The sequence below is a fragment of the Corvus hawaiiensis genome, chromosome 9 (genome assembly GCF_020740725.1).
Source record: "Corvus hawaiiensis isolate bCorHaw1 chromosome 9, bCorHaw1.pri.cur, whole genome shotgun sequence".
NCBI lineage: Eukaryota > Metazoa > Chordata > Aves > Passeriformes > Corvidae > Corvus > Corvus hawaiiensis.
Window position 1 is genome coordinate 12,360,329 of NC_063221.1, and position 25,129 is coordinate 12,385,457.

A 25,129-nucleotide genomic window follows, 5' to 3' on the forward strand; every position below is an offset into this window, starting at 1 on the left:
CTGTACTGTCCATACACACCTGCTGCAGCTCTTTGGGTAGCTGGGAAAACTTTAACAGCCCAGCTCCCACCACCATTTTTTAAGCTTTAGGAATTTGAGTTCAACTGGCCTCAGTGTTCAGAAATTATGCCATGCTAAGATGCTTTGAACTGATTTTAGTGGAATCAGTTCATTCAAGTCTTTCTTGATAAGGAAAAGGCCACCCCAGTTACGGGTTAGCGCATTAGAAGTTTTATGCTGCTTTCTTCTGATACATTAAAAGTTGATGTAGAGAGACAGTGAATTCAGACAAAGTCAAGTTAGGTCCTCATAAGCAGAACATCTCATTGCTCAGCTTGATGTACTACTCAGAGTTTTGTACAGCAGAACCTTTCACATTTGGAATATGATGCAGGTTTTCTTGGATAATTTCATGTGCGCTCTAGGGCTTCTATTTTGAAGCCATCTATCACAAATATATCCCCACTAATTATGCAAAATGAAAAGCTTGCCTTACCATTGCACAGAAAGTCTCAGGAGGATCTCCACACGTTATGTCTGGGGGATCCAGAGTCACTTTTACGTATTTGATCATATCTCTGGCTTCTGGCTGGCAGGCCATGTAATCCCATACTTTTCCTTCTTCTGTGTAAATCTGAGTCTTACACACGTCATAATGTCCCCACACAGAAGGGTAGTGCTGCATCACGGAGGATACAGTAACCCAGAGGGCATGAAGTGACAGGAATCTTGACAAATACATTTCTAAATCCTTTTATGTCAGCTTCGTAAGGATGCTCAGTGCTGGCGTATGTGCAGTCTAGCAATTATATGTACATATACATGTATACATTTATAAAATAGGTTCCAACTCATATGTGAAGCATTAGGACAGGATGTTTGTTCACTATGTTAAAGACTTTGGTAGAAGCCACCCAGGCCCTGATGACAGCCTTTCACAACAATGCAGCACTTGTCCTTCGTCTTATAACTTATCTGTCAGGGCTTCTTGTAAAAGATGTCCAATAGCAGATAATAATTTGTGAAGTTGCAGGTCTTCAGCTACACTGTCGATAACCCTGAGTGATCCTCCGTGTTCAGGGCTAGCAGGGGATGCCGGGACACACTGATAAATCAGTATCCGAAGGAAAAGGGTGAGTGTCTACAGGCTGGTGTCTGTTTCCCATCAATCATTCTTTTCTTCTGGCACCAGCACCCTTTTAGAAACAATAAAAATTAGAGTTATTGTCCAAGAATCAATGCATTACAAATATACGATATGTTGACATTTTGGAGGTTAGATGCAATATAAAGCAAATTGGTATAATATGGATAACCTTTACTGTGGGTTCTGTGCTAGAATGAAGGAACTACCAAAATCATTCACAGTAAAAAGTATTTTGACATGAAGGATTTAACGGTTCTCTAACAAAGACAGATTTATAATGTTCCAGGTGAGTTAGAGTTTCCTGCTTCCAAAACTGTATTTTCACCCTAGCAAAACTGGAGAGCGAACTACTGAACTCAGCCATGGCCCAGATGGTGCAGGCAGGCAGGGAAGCACGCAGCCCAGCACAGTGGGGCAGCAGCAGCAAGATTCTTTTATTAAAGTGACACAGAGATGGGTATCAGGGCTAGCAGGTGCTGGTAGTTTCTTGGCAAGTGGACCTCATGGAGCTCCAAAAGCCTTACATATTTCTTTTGTATTATTATTATTAAGAATAACAAAGATATGGCAAGTACAATTCAATTTCCTTGACATTTCTCATTAGTGTTGCAAGAGCTTTGTTTCCTTTTTTTTTCCTTTGAACTGTGATTTACTGAGCACATTGATGACAAACTACTGATAAAGATAATGGCTTATTTTGTAGCTTACTATACGGATGTTTTCCCCTCCTTATTTTCTTAGGTTTGAGGGTGGCTGTACCTGAGTACTCAGCATTTATTTCACAACAGATACATGCCCTTTCCCCTTTTCAGAAAGCAACTAGAAATTCCCTTGCTTTGTAGCACCTGAATCACATAATTATAGGTATACAATGCTAGAATGTTATCATAGCAACTTCAAATATATATTTCCTAAATAAAACAGGTAAAGATCCAAATTATGTATGAGGAAAACTGCAAAGGCAGAGTAAGTACCCTGAACAGGGACAATGAAAACCAGGGCTAGGAATTCCTGTGCATTTGTGTCAGCCTGTGCCACCCGAGGTTGGGGAGCCAGGGCGCTGGGCTCTCGGCAGGAGGAGATTTCAGCCAGCCGCCGCAGCACTTCCCCATTTCCTTTGTCTGGATGCTGAAATCTACGCAGACCCGTTGGACAGATGTTCAGAAACAACCGCAAGTTGCCACTTTCTGCAGCCTGCTTTGCTTCCCAGCTTTAAATTATGCCCAGTGTCATGAACCCTCCTACACCTCACAGCCATGGGAAGAGGTATGTGACCTGGTAAGCTCCTTAACGTGTCACGTTGGGAATACGCATTTTCAAAACTTATCTTCAAAGCTATTCGCAAACAGCCTCCCTATATTTAAATAATGCTTCATCTTAAACTGAGCTAAACTACAGACACCACGAAATGCCAACAGATGGTTGAATTGTGTTTCCATAGCAAAGTAATTTACAATAATTGCTGTATGGACGTAAATGCAATTTTCCATTATATTCATTTTATCAAGTGTTACCATACAACTCTCATGTATTTTATCAGAATACACAGAGAATATCTGAATTTTCATGCAGTAACAATTCTAAATTTGTTCAAACATATTTAAGCTTCAAATCTGAATTTGACACAAAAGCAGAAATCTCTAAAACCAAACTAAATTTAAATCTTTTTCAGAAGCACGCTGTGTAGTACTGTTGGTTTTGTAGCAACCTTACATTCTTTTTTTTGTTTTGTTTTCAGTGGGAGTGTTTGCATATTATTTTGGAATTTGGTAATTCAGAGAACACCTTCCACGTCATTCTAAAGACACCTCTTCCCCTCTGTTTCTTTTCCAATGTATGTTACTATTTCGAAGGGGAAAAAAACCCATCCCCAAGACCCCATAGCTTAGAACAGTCACTATGAAAATGGGAAACAACTCCTTGCTAGAAAAGGCGCCAAATTATTTTAAATCTATGGCAAATCAAACACCCTTTACTGGAGATGGCTTGGTCATAGTTGGAATAAACAGTAAGTAAATATAATTTTTCTGTGTAGAAATAAGAAGTTACTGAGTTTAATTATCTTTAGACTGCAAGCTTGTATATTCAGCTTGTATATTCAGCAAAAAAAAAGTTTGTTTTCTTTAGTGTCTTCCTTTCTAGCTCTTCAGTTGCCCGTAACCTTTTATAACTGCTGAGACTCAGATCCACTAATAAATAGGACTGGGTAGGACTAAATAATGTGAAGCAAGCCACTACCTTAACACACTGCGCTAAAATACTTCCCATATAACGAATTCTCATTAAAGTAAGCCAGTCATAATGATGGTCATTACACAGAATTATAGACTATAACATCGATTGAATTTAGTGCACTGACAAGAAAAAAGTGCAGAGGAGTGCAGGACATCTGAGCATTAAGCAGCTGTAGCAGTGTACAACAGACATTCCTGACAAGAAGCAGCCAATTATAGCTTAAATTTCTGGCATATAACCAGTTCTGATTAATAGTTTTCCATTACATTACAGACATATTATTAATGTATTAAAAATGTCAAGCTTTGGCAAGAACTAGTATGGCATGGCTCAGTTAGTCCGCAATATCTTCTTTTAATGAGCTTCCATTGATATAGTGAAAGATATTGACGAAAGCACATTAAGGATCATGTGCTGAGCGCTGCCAGGTTTTCTTCCGATGGAGCTATACAATTTGTCTTGCTTATGTTTGTTCCTGCAGAGTCACTCATGATATGCATTTTACATTTCAGTGCCCTATTGCTAAGGACACATCTATTTGAATTATTTTGTAAAAAAACATTTAGAGTAACATTTCTGAAGTTTACAGCTGTGCCAGATGTGTTGTGATAAGCCTCTAGCTGTGGACAACGCACAGCAATGGAGTTTTTTGTCCTCAGTACTGCCTGTGCATTTGACCTTAGAAAAAGGTAATCAAACAAATCAGGAATAACGACTGTCTGATGCCCTGATTCCCTCCACCCTGCCCTGCCTAGTTGCACATCCTGGATGTTGGGGGCCACGGAGGTGGCAAAGAGGGTCAGGGTCCTTGCTGGCTGAGGGCGAGGGAACGGCAAACTGCCGGGAGGACTTCAGCTAATGTATGCAAAGCCTCCAGAGCACACAGCTCCCAGCGTCTTCTGTGTGTGGCAACAGCGCTGGGAACTGCGGCACGTTTGGGGCCTTGAACATCCCCATGTGTCACAGCCTCTGCAATATGGAAAGCACTAGGAGGCACCGGTGCAGAAGGCCACATCTCTCTCTCTGCCTTCCCCTCTGAGCGCTGCTCTGTCTGCGAAGGGCTGGTCGTTCTGGCCACAAGTGAATACTCACAGCCATTTGAGAAGAATGGCAGGCAGCTGACCCCCAGACTAAAATCAGCTGTGAGGAGGCTCTGAGCACATGCATCCCTTTCCAGTTGGAGAAGTCACACCTCAGGCAGCGTCTTAATTCTGCAGATGCAGGAGGCACCCCCTTTACAGAGTAGATAAAATGCATCTTGGCACAATCAGTGCCAGGGAAGAACTTCAGGTCTCATGAGGGGTTGTTAGCAAACACTCCTCCTGTGCCTCCTTCCATCAGTGTGAAAATCCACCCCCTTCCCCAAATAACTCCCTCATCACAAGCCACAGCGGCTGGATGCCCTGCCTGAGCTCCCTGCCGGGAAATCACTGTGCGATCCATAGGGGTGGGCTCTGGGCCTCTCTCTTTAAGCCACAGGAACGTGAAGGAGGTAATAAAAATAGAGTGACCACTTCTCACACTGACCATGTATTGGATCGAGTGTGTCCCCCCACCACACACGAGCAGGAATGAGAGCCAATACCAGATATTACAGTGCAGCCTGAGGAGAACTGGCTCAAATAACGAAGCAAGGCAAGGAGTGCCGGCTGTCACCTCCCAACAGCGGCAGCTGCAGAACAGATTTTTCCAAAGGAAACATGTTTCAAGTTTGTATCCCTAACAGCTTAAGCAGATGAATGTATCCAATCAAGCCCAAGTAAAAAGCTCCTTTCCTTCCATTCCAGTTATTAATTATTAAAAGCCAGTTTAGAACATAGGAAATAATGTGTATTAGAAAACAGAACTAACCCTCATGCAACTTATATTTACTAAACCTCGTGTTTTAGACCATGCTACACTTGAGAGGCTGGTACATATACAAACCAACTCCTATAAAGGCTAAATTATTTACCTATTCAAAGAAGAAGGGAGCCTGTATTTAACGATTCAACACACATTATTTCTGTCAATACTTGTATGAAATGCAGTATATTCAAGCAACTGCTTTGGTGTCTTTGGCCTCAAATGCTGTTCCAATCAAACTTTAGCTTCTATTCTTATTCAGCTTATTTAACTATTTAGCAGAAAAAGATTTCTTTGTCTCGGGAGAAATTTTAAATGCCAATACCTATTGGCTAAAGAAAATAAAATTCAGCAATCTGCTACCAGAAAACTGGGATTTGGCACTATACTTGAAATACTTTTGGTTTTCACACATTATTCGTTGCTGGCTGACACATCATACTACCACTGCCATTACTTGCCAGGTATCATCAGCTGTCAGAATATGGAGTAAAAAGCATTTCAGCTATTTAAATTTTAGAGCCTTAGTACATAGCTGCATTTTTTCCTCTAGCACCTTTATAATTCTAGGTTATTGCCTTAAATATCTCTGTACCTAGCATCAACCTGTTCTGCAAGTTTTTCATCTGAGAATTTAAGTTAGCATTTGGGGCAGTTACAGGCTTTGTTTTCGGGTTTTTTTCAATGATTTTTCACGCTTAATAAGCTGATGCACACTCATCACACAGTGTATCCAGGGTACAGGGCGCCAAAACTTTCAGGTTACAATGTGAGCTGATGACTTTCTAACTGAAAGATCTTAGCCTCAAAAATAATGCCTACCAGTTGCTGAATTTGTTCTGTGCTATTGCTGTAATTTACATAAAGAGCTAGAAAGTTGGTGCCACTTATAAGTATCAGAGGGTTGAGGCAAAGTTCATAACTCCGTGAGAGTATCACCACTAACTGCTGGAAACGCTCTGGTAATCATCCTTTTAAGGTCCAGAAATCAGAAATCAACGTTTATTTTTATCACATGAAAACCACAAAACGAAAAAAACCAAAACAAACTACCACCACCACCACCACAACAAAAAACAAGCCAGAGGAAGTTGTGCTGTGGTGTTCTTCCCTTTGACGGGCTTCCCAGGCCACAGCTTCTCATCCTCAACCGCATTGTCCTTAGGCAAGACAGTGACTTATTCCCTCTTTAAAAGCATTTCCACCGCTTGTTCCACTCACTGTCTCCGCTAACATCTCTGTAGAAGTAATGCTGGCTCCTACCACATCAGATCCGGAATAGCGAAAAGTTGATTGCAGAACAATAAAAGTATATTCATCAGAGGCCAAAACCGCACACGCACCAACTTTGAGAGTAGAAAAGCATCTGCTTTATCGCGTTTAGCCGATCTGCGCTGCTCACCGCCATGAGGGGTTTTCTTTGGGGGTTCTGTGTGCGTGTGAATGTTTAGATAAGCCGCCTGCAATTTCCGATGCAAGGGAGGAACTGTTTCCAGGCTGGGTACCAGTGACCGGCCCGCTGCTCCTCGCCAGCAGGGCGATGCCCTGCGCCGCCACCTCTGCCCAACGGGACCGCCGCTCTCCCTCAGCGCCCGCGGGAGAATCGGCGCTGCGGGGCGGGCGCCGGCGCGAGGGACGCGCCCCTCCCTCAGGGCTCGCGCTCCCTCAGGGCTCTCCCACCGCCCGCGCCCCTTCAAAGCTCGGCGCGGCGCAGCTCGGCCCGGTTCAAGGTCCAGCTCCCGGTTCCGAGCTCCGGCGGAGGAGGCACCGCGCAGGTACCGCCCCAGCCCGGCCCCAGCCCCGGCCCCCGCCGCGCTCCGCTCCGCGCGGGCGGCAGGGGGCGCGCGGCCCGCGCCGATCCGCCCGCGGTAGGTGGCCCGAGCCCGGCGGGGCGACCCCCGCACGCCGCCCCCGGCACCCGCACCGGCCCCTCCGCACCGCATCCCGCGCCGGAGCGGCCGGCAGGCTGTACTCACCCTGCGGGCTCGGGCCGCTGGAGCCTCACCGCGGGGCGGCGCGGAGCCGCCGCGGCGCTGGGACGCGCTGGGGCTCCCTCGGTGGCGGCATGAAGGGCCGCGGGTAGGGCGTGAGGAGGGGGGGATGCTCTTCCCCGAGAAAGTTGCCGGTGCGTCACGGGGGGACTCGGCGGGGCCGCCGCTGGCCCCAGGCACTTGTCAGCGTCGAAGTTTGGCGGGGCGCGGGCGGCGCGCGGCGGGCGGGCGGGCGGCCGCACTCCTCCGGCGCTCGGCGGGGCGGCGGGCGGGTCCTGCCCGCCGGGGCTCCCCGCCCGCCACCGCCGCTCAGGGCGGGGGCGGCCCCGCGCGGGGCGCCGGCGGCCGCGGCATGAGGCGCGGGGCGAGCGGAGCGGACCCCTGACCGGGGGCTGCGGCGCGGAGGGCTCCGGCGGTGCGGCCAAACTTCGGGGGTCGGCGGCGGCAGCACCTCCTCACTTCGGAGCGACCTCCCCGCGACTGCCGGCGAACGGGGCGGCGGCAGCTACCCCACCTCCGGGCCCGCGCAACGCGCGGCCCTAGCGCCGCCGCCGCGCCCGCCCCCCCCGCCGCCGCGCTCCCCGCCCCGCCGCCCCGCGGGCGCACCGCCGGCGCCGCCTGCCCCGCGGGGGGGGGGCAACGGGACGGGACCCACCGCCCCGGACCGAGCGGGAGCCGCCCAACAGCCGGCGGGGCTGCGGCTGCTCCCTGCCCGCTGGAGTAGCCTTAATTTTCCCGTGTTATTTCGGCTTCAGCCTGGTAACGCACAGGTGGAGGTGCTGTCCGTGCTGCTGCCGTCCGAGCCCTGAGCCCGGCGGGCTGACCCCAGCGCCCCGCCGCAGCCGCGCTTGGCCGCCGGGACGGGGCAGCGTCCCGCCCAGCTAGCCGGAGGGTGCCTCCGCAGTGCTGGGCACACCGGGGAAGCGCCGCTTCGTCCTCTGCCTACAGCACCGAAGTGCCACCGACACAGGGAGAGAGCGCGACTTGTGCCGTTGTGGTGCTGCTGTGACCGCCCGCCCCGTACCAGCCCTTCGGGTCTCCTGAAAGACGCGAAAACTCCGTCCCCGCGTTCTGCCGTGCTTTCTCCTTCACTCCTGCATGCCCTCTACTTCTGTCGCTTAAACGAGAGGCGCACACACTTCTCCCTTTCAGATTTCTCCAAGCTACAAAACAGTATCTAAAACTAATAATGACTAGCGAGTCCCGTGTAGGAATTGTGCTTACTCCTGGCAACTACCTGGTTACTGAATTTGACCGACTGCAGCTGGCAGCGCTGGGCAGTGGGACACTGGCTGCATTGTGAACGCTCAGAAGCTGCGTTTATCGTTTGTTTGCGTGTTTTGCATGTTAAGAAGTGTTAAATGTATTTATGTAGGCAACAGTGCCATTGTATTTTGTTGACAAAATTTAGCATTTTGCAGTGCCAGTAGGTAATCAGATGAAATGAGGCAGGGGATTTCTGGAAGAGTAAGAAATTTGTTCTCCATTTGAGCCATGGAATTTGGTAGGTTGTGGAAATAACTGGCAGGAGCCATTAGGAAGGACAGTTTTCTTCTTTCCTTTAAGCCAGGTAACCCAGCAAAGTAAAAAAGATGCCTCATAGTTCCTCCCAGCTTTTGTTTCCTTGCGTGGGCAGTGGTGTTGGAATGGGCGTTTCCATTCATTCTCTGGAATCTCTGTGGCCATGTTAGCGCAGGTACCACATGCATGGAAAAGTTCTTGGTGTGGGAAAGCCAGGAATGTTCAAAGGGGTGGGAAAAATCAGCTTCAGGGATTTTCAATCCCCAAAAGCAGTTCTTGCTTTGTTTGCAGCCTCCTAGTCCCTGAAGTAGTACAAACGGATAGAAGATGGAAATCAGTAATTTTTTCTTCCCACTTGAACTGGAAGCATGTCAGGCATCGAGGTTCCATAGGGTCTTTTGTAAAGAAGAGCGGCAGAGTTTCACTGCAGTTGGAAGAAAAGGGTTGTTTTCCTAATTACTAGGCAGATGGTGGGCTGTACAGCAAAGTGCAAGAGACTGTACACACTGAGCCAAGTCCCTGCAGTGGCACGTGCGGATGGACCAGCCCTGCTGCCTGTGACAGCTGTGGGGTTCCTCTGCCTTGTGGTGCTCCAAGTGCAGTGGCTTGGTCTGTCTGTGGGCCAGGCTGGATCAGCTGTTTGCAGGTGCTGCAAAGGAAGTGGTTTGGGAGTGTTGGAGGAGTGTTCTCTTGCTTTAGACTTGAATGGGGAGAGGATGCCTTCTTTCCACGTGTGGAGAGCATAGCTCTTCATGTCACAGTAATGCCACTGGCAGTGGTGTGCTTGGAGAGCAGAGCAGAACCATACACACTGGCTGTGCTGCACACACCTGCTCTGCACCTTGTGCTGCTCCAGTCACATGCCCTAAACCTCACCTGCAGGGATGTGTTGGAAGTTTTCTCTCCTCTACGCAGAGCCTTTGGCCTCTCTCCTGAGACCATTATTTGCCTGGTGGGACTGGCTGGCCACAAAGAATAAATGCAGGACCGAGTCATCTGATATGTCAAACATCATTAAGATCTTCATGCTAATGGTATTGGCCTCTTCTGCATCAAAGCTAGAGCAGCTGGTTTGAGTGCAGTGTCACCAAATCTGAGATTAGATGTGCCTTACTGGTAAAAATGATGGCCAAAAATCAAATCTACTCTGAGAATGTGGCCAAACTTTACAGCCAAATTTTAAGCTCACTAGAAAAAAGGGATCTCATTTAAATTCTTTGTCAAAGGCTGTTGAAAGGATGGAAAAGCAGATGGAGACTTGTCTGTGTTGTTTCTGTTCTTTTTAGAGTCATAAGATGGAGTTAAAGGGAGAAGGGACAATGCTTTTATAACCAAACTGAAAATACTGTGCCAATACAGTATTAAATTTCTGACAGCTCTTTTAGTAGTAACTAGTGATTGTGCGCATGTAAACCGACTGGGCAACTCGCTATCACAGCACCTTGAGACTGGACTTCAGCAGGATTCCTAAAGCAGATTTGATATGTAGACAGAAGATAAGATTAACCAAAGTTTGAAAGGAATATTTAAAAACACTGCAGGTCCCACTGCCTGCCTTACAGGATTGGAAATTGACTAAAATGAAGATTTAGCCAGTTGCTAAATACCAAAGGATGGAAAGTCACAACACTGGGAAAGTGTTATCTTGAAAGTGCTTCCAGCAGTATGTCTTCTCTGTAATAGCTGGCATTGGCCCCTAACAGAACCAGGGAAGGGGATTAATTTTTGATTACTGGCCTGAACATGGGAGCACCTATGCCTATTAGGACACTCCTTGCTACAAGGCATAATTTATACTAGAAGCAGCATAAATTGCTGGTACAGAAGTGATATCGCTGATTGCAAACTTTTCTGTGAAACACCAGCTGAACTGCAAGTTTTTAAGCAAGTCCTAAATCTAAACAAGCTTTGCATGTTTTCAAGCTGTGGTTTGGCTATTTAGTGCATCCCCTCATGTGCCATTATGAATCTTTTATTACTTGCTGTAGTCCAAGTTGACCTCTAATGATACAGCAGAATTATTTTATTAGTGCCTTTCCCCACAGCAGAGTACTGCTGCACTGAGCAGTAACAAAGTACCTGGCTTTGCCTGAAGTAGCAGCTGTCCCTGGAAATGTATCCAGAGACACAGAGAGCTTCCCTGCCTGAAGCTCAGTGTTTCAGCATGGTGGTATCTGAGGGCCACAGTGAAAAACGCAGGTGTGATATGGTGCAGTGGCTGGGGCCTGACCTCAAAACAGAGAGGCTGATGATGGTGGGGCCAGTGCCCTGGCAGGACAGAGGAGAGGAGGCAGTGGGTGCAGCTGGTGGGGGCTGAGCGGTGGGAGGGAGGGTCCTGCTGTGCAGAGAGCGGCTTGGTGCTTCTGTGCAGCTCTGCTCTGCGGAGCCACTACCTGCTCCATATGCTGCTCTGCTCCTCCATCACACTGCATACATATTTCTGACCTCTTTTGCCACCAGGTGAAGGAGGTTTTGCAGAGCAGCAGGCGAAAGGTGTGGGAGACAAAAGCAGGAGTAGTGCTAATTTGGCCCTGCCTCCCACTGCTGAGCTGAGACAGGGGTAGAAATGGCAAGAAACAGCAAATTCTCCCAGAAGCAGCACTTGTCTGCCCACTTTATTGCTGCTTTGCCCCCAGTAGTTTAACCTTCTGTAAAATCAATTGGCTGTCTAGAATGTGAACATTGGTCTGGGCTTCCATCTTTAGTGCCTCCAGTGCTTACAGTAGAATGACTGGAAAATTGTATTTAGATAAATGAGAAAATCAAAAGGTTTCTGTGTTAGAGTTGCAGTTGTTCAACCTGGAGAAGGCTCTGCAGAGACCTTATAGCACCTTCCAGTACCTGAGACCAAGAGCAAGAGAGCTGAAGAGGGATTTTTTGCAAGGGAATGTAGTGATATGAAAAGGGGAAATGGCTTTAAATGAAAAGGAGATAGATTTAAATTAGGTCTTAGGAAGAAATCTTTTACTGTGAGGGTGGTCAGGCACTGGAACAGGTTGCCCAAAGAAGTGGTAGATGTCCCCTTCCTTGGAGTGTTCAAGGAAGAGTTGGATGGGGCTTTGAGCAACCTGGTTTAGTGGAAGGTGTTTTCCTGCCCGTGTTGGGAGGATTGGAACTAGAAACCAACCCAGGACATTGAATGATTCTATGATTTGGACATGCAGGGAGATAAATCCTGACCTCTGTTCAGCGAAGCAGTGAATACACAGACATCCCTATGTTGTGTTTTGACACTGCTCGAGCTTCAATGCAGCTCAAGGGCAGGGGGCAGGGAGGCTACTGAAAAAAAATCACCCATTGCTCTGAAACCTCCATCATGGTACAGTTTGTGAGAGGTATTCTCTGAGCAGGCTGAGTGACAGAACAAAAAAATGCTGGCAGCTACAGGTGCCTTGTCTAGACCACGGCTTCCATCACAGCACTGTGCACCAGCAGACCCAGCTTAGCAGCCCTGGGAAGTCCTAATGGAAAAGGCCTGTGGAGGCACGCCCCTGAGTAAGGTAATCTGGGCAGCCAGCTGGGAGTATGATGTTACACCGATGAACACTACATCAAGAGATATGCGAGACATCCTACTCCTGCCTCCATTTCCATACAGCTTGATAATGACTTTTTCTCCTTAGAGGGTAAGGAGATCTTTCCCAATGATGTTTCAGGGCTGAGAGCTTCTCTGAACAGAGCATGGGGGTCTGAAATCTTGAAATAGCCTATGTATGAAATCTGGGAGAAGGACTACCTCATCAGCAGCGTTTTTCATTTGGCTGGGACTGTTTCCTGCTAGCAGGCTGCGGGACCCCATTACTCTTTCCTCAGGTCCAGGATAGAAAATGGACCATTTCAGGTCTCCTGGGAGCAGTGTTTCTGTAATTCCTATGCAGTTCCCAGGGAATGTAGGCAAAGAATTTCCATGAGATGTGCCCTCAGTGAGAAGGCAAAGTCAGTTATTTTTTATACAAAGTGTTGTTCTTAAGTATTGTACTTGTTGATTCAGAGATGCACGTAAGTTACAGCCTGGATTTCCACTTGTAGACTGAAAAATGTTTTGTTGTAATAATAAATACTGAATCTCTGCTGTTCCCATTTACATAACATACATGACACAATGTGTAAATCCTCAACAATATTTTTCCAGAATTTAGCAGCTTGTTTTTCTGCAAACATAAACATTTATTTTTGGTGTTAATAATTAATAATATGCTGCATCCCCATAATAAATGCAAAATCTAATCTTGTATAGACATAAATGTATCTGCCAAAGTAGTCTTTCTGTGCTGTAAATGACTTTCACAAAGTGGTAGCATACATTTTATTTTCAATCACTCTTTTTTTATTTTGTGAACAGATATGTCATTAAATCAAATGTTTTCCTTTGCAATCAACAGATAATTCACACTTAAAAAAAAAAGAAAAATCGTTAATAATTATTTAAAAAGGGGACATGGCTAATAGAAAAGTCTTTGCAGCTGTATCCTAAGCAAAATACAGACAGGAATGTGGAAAATCCCAGCAATGGAGGGAAGATCAGATATGAAAGTATCAGTCCTTTTCTGCAGTGAAAAAAGGAAATTACCTATTTGGGGTCAAAGTCACTCCTGCAGCTGGACAGAGAATGGCTCTATGCTGTGCAGAACAAGATACTGGAGTGGTGCAGGGTAGCAGATAGAGCTACACCCTTCTCTCACTTATTGATTCCTCCCTCCAGAGTCCAGTATTTTTAAGTTTCATCACTTCCTAGAAACCAGCAGTAGCTGAGAAACCTCCTGACTAAGTCTTGGGGTTCCATTGCCGCTTATGGCTGTCCCACCTGGCAGCCGGGGGTGTGGCTGCTCTCGGTTCTGCTGTGACTGCTCTTCCTCACAGTGTGACTGCTCTTCGTCACGGTGTGAGCACAGCCAGCAGCAGCCGCTGGGCTGCAAGCTGTGCCTGTGCTCACGAACCCTGGCTAACAAATTAGATGGTATTTTAGCACTGATTTCTGGTACGAGGTTCAATGGGGTTTGTCTCATTTTCAGGGAAGCCACATGGAACTGTGGTTTGCTAAACTGCAGAGGAAATAGCCATCTTTCCAGAGTAGGCTGAGCTGACTTCTTGGGAAAGGTAGTGATGTGCTAACACCAAGGACTTAACAAAACATGAGATGTTCTCTTAGGCTGTTTTTAAAGACTTTATATATTTGTTTTGCTTTTATTTATACTATTCCAACCATTAACTCTTGTCTTTGTTGGCAATTCATTGGTTGTGGTTAGTAGTGGGGGTCACATAAGGGTCCTCAGAATATTTGTCAAACCATTTAGAAACAGTAAACCTTAATATTTCACCATGAAATAAGAGAAGAGATGAAAGAGATTTATCTGAAACGTTTTCATATTATCATTATGCATTCTGTAGAAGACAAAGACCATAAAAGTCCAGTTGCTATTCATGAGCCAATACTTATTTATCAAATGAAAATAAGGTGCCCTAAGAAGGCTGAGCACAGAGTAACTGGGCTGAGATGACTCAGCCATCTTTACAGTGACAAACTCACTAAATGGTATTGTCCAATGTGCTTTGCTGGAAAGTTTTCAAAATTCCCTATTTTCTGTATTTTCTCTCTGTTCACCTTCTGTTTGGGCACTTTTTCTGGAAACTCTAGACACTCTCTTCATGGAAACACCCAGTCACGTAGAGCTTCACAGAGGCTCGTGTTGCTGTAGCCGAACCAAGTTCTGGGGGAGCCTACTTACCTGCATGGGTGATCATAGGGTATAGCTGTCAATACAATTGATCCAAAATGTGCATAGCAAGATTTTTTTGCACTTCCAAAAAGGCTTTTAAAAATGAAATGTTCTATAGAAATGGCCAGCACCAATGCAAGCTTCAGCCATTTTTCAAACATAATAGTAAACACAATATATTATAAATAGGAATAGATTATTTGTCAAAAAATATTGAGCCTGTTTTTGAAATGGAAGTTCTATCTTTTGATTCTATATTTTGAAAATATTTCTAGTACGTGGGCGCTTTTTTAGCAGATAGACTTGTCAGGACTTGGAGTCAGGGACTACTGCTTGTGTTTGTGTACAGAACTGAGCACTGCTCTCATCTCAGTTATGCATCTAAGGTTGGACTTGCTGCATATAGTACATACAGTAATTAACAGTCCTTCATCATCTGTCATCAGGTACCTTCTAGCTGTTAATGTTATCCTAAATGTATTTCCTTTGGAAAAATAGCTTTTTTAAAGACACACAGGTCTCAGTATGTATATGACCACTAGCTGAGACAACCAACTAATCCAAATTCAGTTCCCAGATGAAACTTAATGTCTGGACACAGCGAGTATTACAGTTGCTGTGTTAAAGAACCATCTATATTTTGTTCCCTCAGCGGGGCAAAATGCACATGTTGGGAAGTACTGGTTATTTACCTGATTCCACCTGTTCATACACAAATACAGACATTATTTAGTACCACTTTTAATCTGTCCAATATTTTAATATTGAATAGAAACCTTCCTGTGATAATTTTCATTATTCTATTATTGATGGATTTCTTTCATGGAGGAAAAGTATAATTTAACACTGAGGAGGGGATTACAGTAGTGCTCTGACATGAGACAAGAACAATGGGCAGGGATAGTATTGGCAACTATCTTATCCCTCCCAGTGAAATGGATAGATAAGTATATAAAAGCATTTATTACTTGAAAACTTGGATTATGAACAGGCAGTTTTGGGTGTTCATTTGATAGGAATGTGAAAGTCCTGGAGGGAGAAGTAGGGAAAACTCAGTTTTCACACAACTGAGCCACAGTTTTGTCAGGTAGCCATTAGTTTTGATTTGTGGTATACCATTATGAACCAGTGAAGGGCAGCACTATCCAACTGTTCTAGGTAACTAGATAGATCACTAATTATGTTTTCAAGTTTACAGTGATGTAAACATTAGGTGTTTGACTGGATTTGCTATGAAAATGGTTGTGTTGCTGTATTGCTGCAAAACAGTAACTTCAAGAGCATTTTGTAATCATCACCAAATTTCTGCAGTTACAAATTAACATCTTACTTATAGTGGATTTTAGGAAAGGGCATTTCATTTATTGAAAAGCTGAACCTCTTGCCAAGAGTATGGTCAGTTCAATTGCTTTATTAGTTTGCGACATAGGGTCTACACATCAAAACAGATTTTAGCAAATTGAAATATCATTAGTATCAGAAATATGTAAACAATAATACAGATATTTTTGTAGTGCAAAACACTGGAGGTATGGTTTTCTACACAAATTGGTAGATGAGATTAATACTTTTATTTCTGAAGTTTCCTTCAGCATTTTTCAATAGGAATTAATGATCTGCATGTCTGATACTCATATTTATGCTCAATGGAACAGAATATTGGAAAGAACTTTCATTAACAGTTTTATTTTTTTCTTCATGTGTGATAATGTAGCTGTATAGCTTATACAAACCCTTCCAAAGTGCTATCTTATTTACTATGGTGTTTGGGAGGGAATAAAATTAAAAGGTGCTCTGCTATTTAGTCTCTTTTTAAAGATTCTATACCCATGTGGACATCTAAAAATTACTTTAATAGTGTTTTGGTTTTTACTCCAAAAATAATATCTTGGGGATATTGTTCCAGAGGAAGCTATGTTATACCAGAAGCCCATACTAACAATAGTTCACCTACTTGTAAAGCAAAGCTATACTTTGTTCTGGATTTGAAGTATTTGGCATGTGAATTCAGATGGTGACACCGTGTCCTTGCAATTTTTTGCATGATGTGAGCACTTTAGGTTTTTTAAAGATGTCTTTCTGGCATACAGCTGGCTCTTCTGCCAAAAAGAAAAGTCTAACTGGTGTGTACTAGAGCAGGAATTTCACCTGTGGTGCTTTCAGGTGCTACAGAAAAGTAGGTGCTGGTTGAGGAAGCTACCCTTGGCTCGGGGATTAGATAGGCAAGGATTCATCATCCCCTGTAAGAGATCTGAGTTAGTGAGAATCCAGCTAGGAGCCTTCTGTCTTAGGGGTGGGCTCCAGGGGAGAGAGCCCCTGGGTGCTGCCTCCCCAGCCCCACGATAGCTCTCTTAAACTGCATTTGAGAGAAGTCCTGGCTTTATTTCTTTGTCTTCTTTTTCATGCAGACATACAATTCCTTCAGCCTTGCAGTACTATAGAGAGAATGTCAGGGCCAAGATGATGTTAGTTTCTTTCTTTCTCTAGCAGACTTGTGTACTTACTAAACATAAATATCAGGATATTCCCATTCCTATAGCTGACACCATTTATTCATATTTTAAAATTAAATTTCACCTGCATTGCAAGACATTTATTACTATATTTAATGTGCAAGACTGTCCAATTAATTAATGAAAAATTCTGGGACACTGGTTAGAAATTAAAATGGCAACATTTGCTGCAATAATGGTTTTTATGTTGGAGAACCAGACCAATAGATGAGATTATAGAAAGATGAATGAATCCACAAATGAATTAAATGATTAAAAGCTTAAGCTGGCAGTGAAGTTTATATGTTTACTCTGATATGTAAAGCATCTATTGATCTGAAGTTTGATCAGTAGTATTTACAAATTTATTCTCATATACATCATTATGATTGTATTCTCTTGTGCTAAAAGTTTGCTAGCTTACCTGAGTAGGGTATACTGATTACCCAGGCTGCTGGAGATGCTCAGACATCTTGGGGAGCTCTGCTGCCCATGCATTTGTAGGGCTTCCACCTGAGGTGGGAGGAAAAATGAGCAGGAGTGCAAATGTTCGTCCCAGGTGAAATGATACCATAGGAATGCACCAGTTCTCCAGGGGCGGTGTGTGCTCTGTGTGACAGCCGGCTGAGGGCAGCTGCTGGGGCTGTCCTGGGCCCCAGCTGTTTGTGGTGGAGAGGCAGGGAGAGCAGACTGGGACTCTCAGCCCTGCCTCCTCCCTCAGGACAGGGTTGTCTCTCCTTGCAGGAACAGTGGAGTGGAGAAGGCCACAGAACAACGACTGCATGAGTTTGGCCATTGGCATAAATAAGAGCAGGAGGAGACCAGACCTGAGTCAGGCTTGTGAGCTCAGGCTGCAGTGCAGTGCATCTCTGAAGACTTCTGGTGTTTGTTTTCAGAGGTCTGTTTATCCAGGGCTTTTAAAAGTAGGGTTCCTGAGAGTAAGCAAGTCTTTTCCTGGTCTCTTGTTCTTAATTTCCTTGATGCTCTGAAAAGACATTATACTAAACTTCATACATTCCCTCCCCTCCTCTGAGTTTGGACATTTTGAGGGATCCAAGGACTGATTCCAGGACCTGAGAGGATGGGAACTCACTGTATTATGTTCCAAAAAGGCATGTAGAGAGAGAAAAAGATGTGAACCTGGAGGTTTCTCTGTAAAATAGAGCTTAAAAAGAACTGTGAACAACAGACAAGTAATTTCAAAAAAGCAAAACTGGATTAAGCAGAACCTGGGGTTTGTTAAGAGAGGAAAGCTGGGCAATGGACATGGTCTGCTGATAAAAGAGAAAGTACAAAGGATCTCTGAAAGAAAATATTTTAACAGAATTAATATTTTTCAGAATTATTCACAAACACATAAAAAGGATTAGAAAGAAAAGTTTCTGAAATGAGAAGTTAAATGCCAAGGGGATGCATCTAGCATCCATACTGTCGTTGATGGTAAAGCTATAACTGCTTTCAACCGGTGCGGGGTTCAGACTTGGCTCTTTCAGAGATGCCTGCCAGGTGTACTTCGGACCATCTACCCTCTCGGGCTCTTTGATTTCAGCAGCTTTGTTTGCAGATCTGGGGCTGGGTTCCCAGGGACTGAGAGCTGGGAGAGCAGGTTTTGACATTAGCATCTGTCCCACTGGGGAATCTGCCATTGGCTTCCAGTCCTGCCCAGCATTTCATGCAGATCAGAATCAATATCAGCTAAAGCTGTAGCTTTACATACTGGCCATGTACATCCTTCTGACTTATGCAAAAACATAAACTAAAATATGTGTTCTCATTTTTCATATGCTTCACCTGATGTCTGAAATCACAAATTATATCCAAAATGAGAAACATTGTGTGCTCAACTAGTATATATTGTAACTTTTAAAAAATGTATTTTTTATAGGGGGTCATATTATATTATATTCGTATATATTCAGTGGCATGGAGCGAAGCAATAGTTTTACAGGAACTATAAATGTGCTGCTTTGATTGGAATCTGCCGTGGACCTGCTGGAACATTCCATAATGGGCATCACCAGCAGGCAAAATGGGGCAGGGAACCAGCAGGAAGGGTGAGGTAAATAAATACTCATAGCAGAGCTGAGGCAGTACAACTTATAACAGCAGATGCTAAAGCTTGTAAGTAACTTCACTTAGGGGAATAATTTCATATTAGTTCTTAAGGGTTCTTTTGTCTTTGTAATTGCGTTCTCTTGTAAATAAATATGTAGGTTATCTTACCAAACAGATAACACAAAGTCTTTTACAATAGGAAATTAAAATATTTAAAGTCATGTAATGAAAACATTGAAAGTCATGTTGTTGCCTGAACACTCATTTACTTCTGAGAAACTTGGCCCAATTGCCCTAAGAGAGCTGCTTACTCCATTCAGATTCTTATTTAAAAATTATATTTAAAATAGGGATCTGAACTAGTTTTTGTTTTGTTGTTTTTTTTATTTGTTTGGTTTTTTATTTTGTTTTAAGGCCCTGTTTTACTCAGCCCAGCAGTCTCAGAGTTCAAAAGATAAGCATTTTGCGACATGAACCTGAACTATATTTTAAAAGAAAGCCATTAGAAATACTATTTTCTAACACATTTCACAGTTTATTGATGCTGAGTAGCAAAAAAAACATGGAGAAATACATGTAGAGTAATTTTGTCACTGGATCATTATAGAAAGTGTGATTAGTCTCATAATTAATAAACAATGTGCAGCTGAAACTGCAGGGAGGAGGCATGTGCATGACTGCAGTAGAGGTCTCATGGGTTAATTGTGTGTGTTAGGGTCCTCTCTCCTCCCTCAAATGAAGAAATGAACATCTAGCAGCACAAACAATTGCTGTTCTGTTGTCTTTCATATACAGGCTGCGAAAAGAGTATGGGAAATGAATTGTGTGTCAAAAATGACATTAGCATGGAAACTCTATTTTCTTCCCTTGGGGCTTTCTATGATAACTTGTGTGTGGATGTCTCATTGCAGCTGTGGTCTTATCATCACCGTCAATTGCATCTGCTTGCTTATTTCTGCATCCTTTTATCCACCACAGATCAAAATCAGAAGGTCCATTTCAGCTGTGTGCATGTTCTCCAGTCAATCCAATAGCTTCATCTTCTTTCTCCTGCAGATAGGCTTCTTCACTCCCATCTGCTGCATAGATTTCCAAGGTGGTTTGGAAATTGCTTAAGCAACCTCAGTGTATCAGATGAGAGATGCATTCACTGTGGAACAGATAGAGAACTTTTCTTCCCTTTTAACAGTTTGGAATCATTTAGTTAATAAATGGTTAGTGGCTCGTGTAGCTTTATGGCTTCTTGGCAGCTTCCTGAGCAGGTGGGAATCCTTGGATGGTCTTACTGCACGGTGGTTACATAATATATGTGATGTCAGCCTCTACCACAATGGTTGCTAGCAGGAGTATGGAATTATTTCTGGGGATGTCTGAAGAAGCTATTCGAGTTTTGTCCCAGTGGATACTGAAATTATTAACGGATGAATAGAGTGAAGTTTGTGTTAACGCCATCTTTGCTCCACCCTGTGTGGAATGTTAACCATAGCTCAGTCATCTGTCAATATCTGTGCCTCTCAATCCTATGGCCAATTACTGGAACCAGCCCCTCTCTGTATGTATTTTAGAAATTAGTCTCTGATTATTAAATCATGACTGCATGTTAACACACATTATTTTTATAAACCCACTGCAGACTCCCATGCATTATAAATAAATTGTATTAACTCCAGTTCATATGAAATATTTATAAATATTATGGAAAGGGCTCACTTTCTGTGCATAGTTATTAGACATTTTAGATTATAAAAGATTGCAAATGGTCAATTATGAAAAATTATGAGAATACAAACTTAAAACCAGGCTCATAATCATACAATGAGAGACACAGAAAACCAAGATTCCAGCTAGGTTCAAGAAGAGTGGCATGCTTTATGTTTCTTAATTATCTTTATTTCCCAGTAGCATTGCTATTGCTAGAGCTCAATTTACTATGTGCCAATGAAAGAGTAATAAGTTGCAGAGACACTCCTATATCAGATGAGAGAGTTTCACTCTCCTCTGTTGTCAGAACATAAACCCATAGAGGTCAGATCATTTTAGCTGTACCGTGTTTGACTCAGAGCAATTTTGTAATTTAGGGCAAAAATCAGCTGTGAAGTAAATGGTTCTTACCAGAAACCCTTCCAGAGATGGGCAATGAGGCTGTTGATGTCACTTAATGTTAAGCAGCTAATGGGAATTACAAATCTAAATATTTTTGTAAATCTAGGTCATAACTCCTGAGTCTTTGAAATTATACCCTAGTGTGATAATAAACCCCAGAAGCCAGAGCAGGACTACTGAGTCTGCTGGTTTGCTGTGCTCTAGTTTATGGACTAGGGAAGGACATGACTGAGTGACAGGAAGAAGTTTTTGAAAATATTCATTGATGTTCCACTGAATCCAATGGAAATCATCTTTTCTCCTCTGGGAGAACCTGGGGAGACCAGTGAAAAATACATCTGAAACCCTCAGCCTGGTGGTCTGAGCTGGCCTTCATAAAGCTGCCTGTTAGTTTCCCTGTCAGGGATTAGAAGGTTTTGAGATGTTTTACCTTTTTGTTTTGGTGAGGAAGCCCATCTAAGAGGACTCTGTATGGTCTTTTACATAAATATGATAAACCTGTTTACCAAATGTCCTCTCATCCACAGCTTTCTTCTAACTAAATCTAGGTTATGTCCCTAGTTAGAAAATTAATAAATAAGTTAAATGTTTGTACAGCACCTTGAAGCTGTAAAGGGCTGTCTAAATCCCAAGTACTAGCAACCCTCTCAATTATGATACAGCATGTTTATACAAATATGTTTGATGTCCTCAGAACATTTGGACTAAGTGGAGCATACTTCCTGTTGAGAATAGATTTTGCTAGTTGGAAGCCATGCCTTATGAAATGAAGACTGCTGTCACAGCATCCAGTTCAGAAAAATAATGACATAAAGAAACATAATTTGCTACATTAAACCCACATTTTCTACATATTTGCAGGAATAAAAGATTTCAAAAAATCCCTTCTTTCTGGTTTAATCAGAATTGTGTTACCTTGCTGATTACAGAAGCACCTGCAAGTTTTATTATAGTGGCATTGCATTTGACTTTAGTTAATGGTCTGACTATTTTCATTATGTATTTTTATGAGTTTATTGTTTGGACATTTTAAAATGGAAACATAATGAAAATCATAATGGAATTAGGAAGCTTTCCTCTAGAAGAGCAATTTTCACCATAGCCTGCTCCTACCAGTACTGTCTTTCTCCTTGTAAGCAGAGGAGAGGGCTGGCTTTGGGAATACTGGGATTTGCTGTGAGGTCCAGGACTGCAGCCAGGGAGAAGGCTTGCTCTAAAGCAGTTCTTCTGTCACAGTTGCAGGAGAGATGTAATAAGGTGCATGAAAAGACTAAAAGAAAATGTAGTTGAAGTCAGTCTTCTATTTTCACTCTTAAGACAATGACTTCTCCCTCTATATACCAGGCTATACTTTATTATCATAAGCTTACTTTGACTCAGAATATCTTTAGCATTCTGATTCTTGAATATTGAAGCTGTCAGGCAGTACCTCAGCAAGCAGAATCTATTTTTTCAGGGAAGTATTTCTCATGATTACAATGCTTTTTAGCCCCAATTAAGGATGGTTTATGAATTACAATATCACTGCTAATGCCAGTAAAGAGGTCACACTTTGCTGTGATGGAGAAGAAAAATTGTGCCTAAGGACTCCAGAGAATGCATGTACATTTTGGGTAAAGAGCTGTTAGACTTCTAACAGCTATGTCGGAATTCATATGCTCATCATTGAAAGCTGATACTGGATAATTAAGCCATGCCAAGAGATAGCCTCAAAGATATGCTACCAAGGATACAGCATGCTATTCATGGCATTAAAAAAGCTCTAAGGTAGAAAATTCTGATTTGCTCACCATTAGGGTGGCTCTGCTGCCACTGAAGTAAAAAGTAGAAGTCCTGTCAGCCTTCACAGGAACCATGCTGCTCTACTGACACGTGTCAGATATCTTCATAATTAATTTCATGACCAAATATCTTAATTGTACATCTGATTCAACCTTACTCATCAGTAACGTATTAAAAGTCTAGATGGGCAAAAAGCAACTGTTCTTGCAATGACTATCAAGCCTTCAGCATTGTTTCTTTTTGCCAGACTAAATTGAAATTGAGAGGAAATAGAGAAACCCCCTTTCAGGATAGTGTTCTGATAAGAAAGAGCTGCTGAGAGTGATTAGGGAGTCGCCTAAATGATGGTTAAAAGAATGATTCCCCATACTTGAGCACTGGCCTGCTTGTGCATTGCTTTCCCTCCACAGCCTGGGAGCCACTATGCCCCAGCAGAGGTGATAAATCACAGCAGGCAGGGCTGCAAGAGGCTCTGCTGGTCCCCATCCTGCGCCCTCCCTCCTGCAAAGTCCCTGGGTGCCCCACTCCATCCTGCCTGCCCGAGCTCCAGGCTGCCGGCAGTGCCCACGCTACACAACTGCTTTCACTGGGAAAAACATCCTGCCCTACACCCCTCCTTCTGCAGCTTCACCATCTTTTGTCATGCTACTTTCTGAGCCCATGATTAATCCCCATCTTTTAAATCAACTGTTGCCCTGAAAAGCATTTCTGAGTGGTGCATAGGCCCCTGGGATCTTCCCCCTCCCAGGCCACTGCCTTTCGCTTCCTGCAGTTGCTCTTCATCAGCAAGGCTGTTAATTCTGCCTTCTTTTTTTTTTTTTCTTTTAGCTCTTTTCTCTGATATTTTCTATTCTATGGAAATCAGATGACAGTCAGAACTACAGATGGAATTAAACTGAGTAATTCATTATGCCAGACTTCTACCTATGTTTTCCATATCTGAAATCTGGTAATAATTTTTCTGTCAATAATTTATTGTTGATGCAACCTTTTCTTGTCTCACCTTTTTTTGTTTATCTTATCAACCAAGACCAAGCCTGCAGAATAGAGCATCCTTCATACCCCTGCCTAACTCTGTACGGAGACCTGCTGGTTTCTCTGCCTGTGATTCCATATCTGCTGCATCACTGGACTTCCCTCAGCTATCTCATGATTTTTGTATTAAACACATGAGATGGTATCACAGACAAGTTGATCTGTCTCAGTGTATGCTTTTTGTTCCCATAACACAGCCGTCATGGGAATGGGTTGCCCTTCTTTAGCCCACTCCATGTGTTCATCCCATAGCTGCTTAATTGCCTAAATGTCTGATTTTCTGTTTACTTTGAATCTTGTTTGGCACATGGATGTTTTGATGTGTTGTTTGGGTGTAGAAGCTTCTCTTCTTTTCCTGTGTCTTTCAGTTGAGGTAGCCCATCAGTGCAGGCTCCCTGTGTGACCTCAAAGGACTTGCTGTCCATAAGAATTTCAAATCATTGTTTAAGCTGATTAGTAAAGAGCATTTACTATAGATACTAAAAGCCCAAATGCTTAAGAGATCTTCACACTGCATAAACTATTATGCAGTATCTTCACTTATCTCACAAACAGTATCACCCCACTGTTTGTTGGGGTTTTTTTCTGAAATAATCAATATGTCTTATAATTGGGTGCTCATCATGAGCAATTTCCAGAGTTGGTCAAATATTTTATGGTGATCCTTAAAGCTTTCTGGCTGTCACCTGGAGTAGTGACCTAATATGTGTATGTTATGCAACTTTCTTCTTGGGAATGATCAGGAATCCTAATACCGAGTTGGGAAATTGCTGTATTTTGTTCCCAAGAGCCAAGCCTCTTTACCCATGAGGTTGTCCGACTGGGCAAAGTTGCAGCTAGTATCTAAACTACCTGTTTTAATGATGGTGATGTGATGGATGATCACAGTGTGGATCCTTAACTTGTTTCTTTAGTAAATACTCAGACTTTTTCATGCTTTACTGGGTGAAATCCTATAATCATAATTACATAATTTACATGAATGTGATAGTATTAATATACATTGGATTATGTTGTTAAAACTGAGCAGAATTTATTAAATTTTACTTGATTAAAAGCAATTTCTAATTAAAAAGTAGTTCTTATGTTATTATTTTCATTCTCTGTAGCACATGTGCATTTTAAAGAAACAAACAGTACATATTAAGATCATACTAATTGGCATGAGGGTTACCAGAGCAATAGCTTTAACTGAAATCTACAGCA

At 43.3% G+C, this 25,129-nt stretch overlaps 1 protein-coding gene and 1 long non-coding RNA gene across 15 annotated transcripts in view; one reads left to right on the forward strand and one right to left on the reverse strand.

The window, feature by feature from the left end:
- Nucleotides 1–7,454, reverse strand: part of NTNG1 (netrin G1) — a 150,974-nt gene extending 143,520 nt beyond the window's left edge. For 4 of the 14 annotated variants that reach the window (XM_048313409.1, XM_048313408.1, XM_048313407.1 and 1 more), the window contains exons 1-2: nucleotides 7,204–7,452; nucleotides 497–1,196 (exon numbers count right to left, since the gene is read on the reverse strand). In XM_048313409.1, the coding sequence (XP_048169366.1) occupies nucleotides 497–742 (246 nt within the window). In that variant the 5' untranslated portion in view covers nucleotides 743–1,196; nucleotides 7,204–7,452. Of the gene's footprint in view, nucleotides 1–496; nucleotides 1,197–6,049; nucleotides 6,069–6,490; nucleotides 6,878–7,203 lie in introns of those variants that run through there. The other 10 variants (XM_048313402.1, XM_048313403.1, XM_048313406.1 and 7 more) reach the window with 6 other exon arrangements.
- The window catches only part of LOC125330364, a 134,130-nt gene continuing 115,870 nt past the window's right edge, over nucleotides 6,870–25,129 (forward strand). The window contains exon 1 of the long non-coding RNA XR_007205477.1: nucleotides 6,870–7,002. This is a non-coding gene — a long non-coding RNA (uncharacterized LOC125330364). The remainder of the gene's footprint in view (nucleotides 7,003–25,129) is intronic.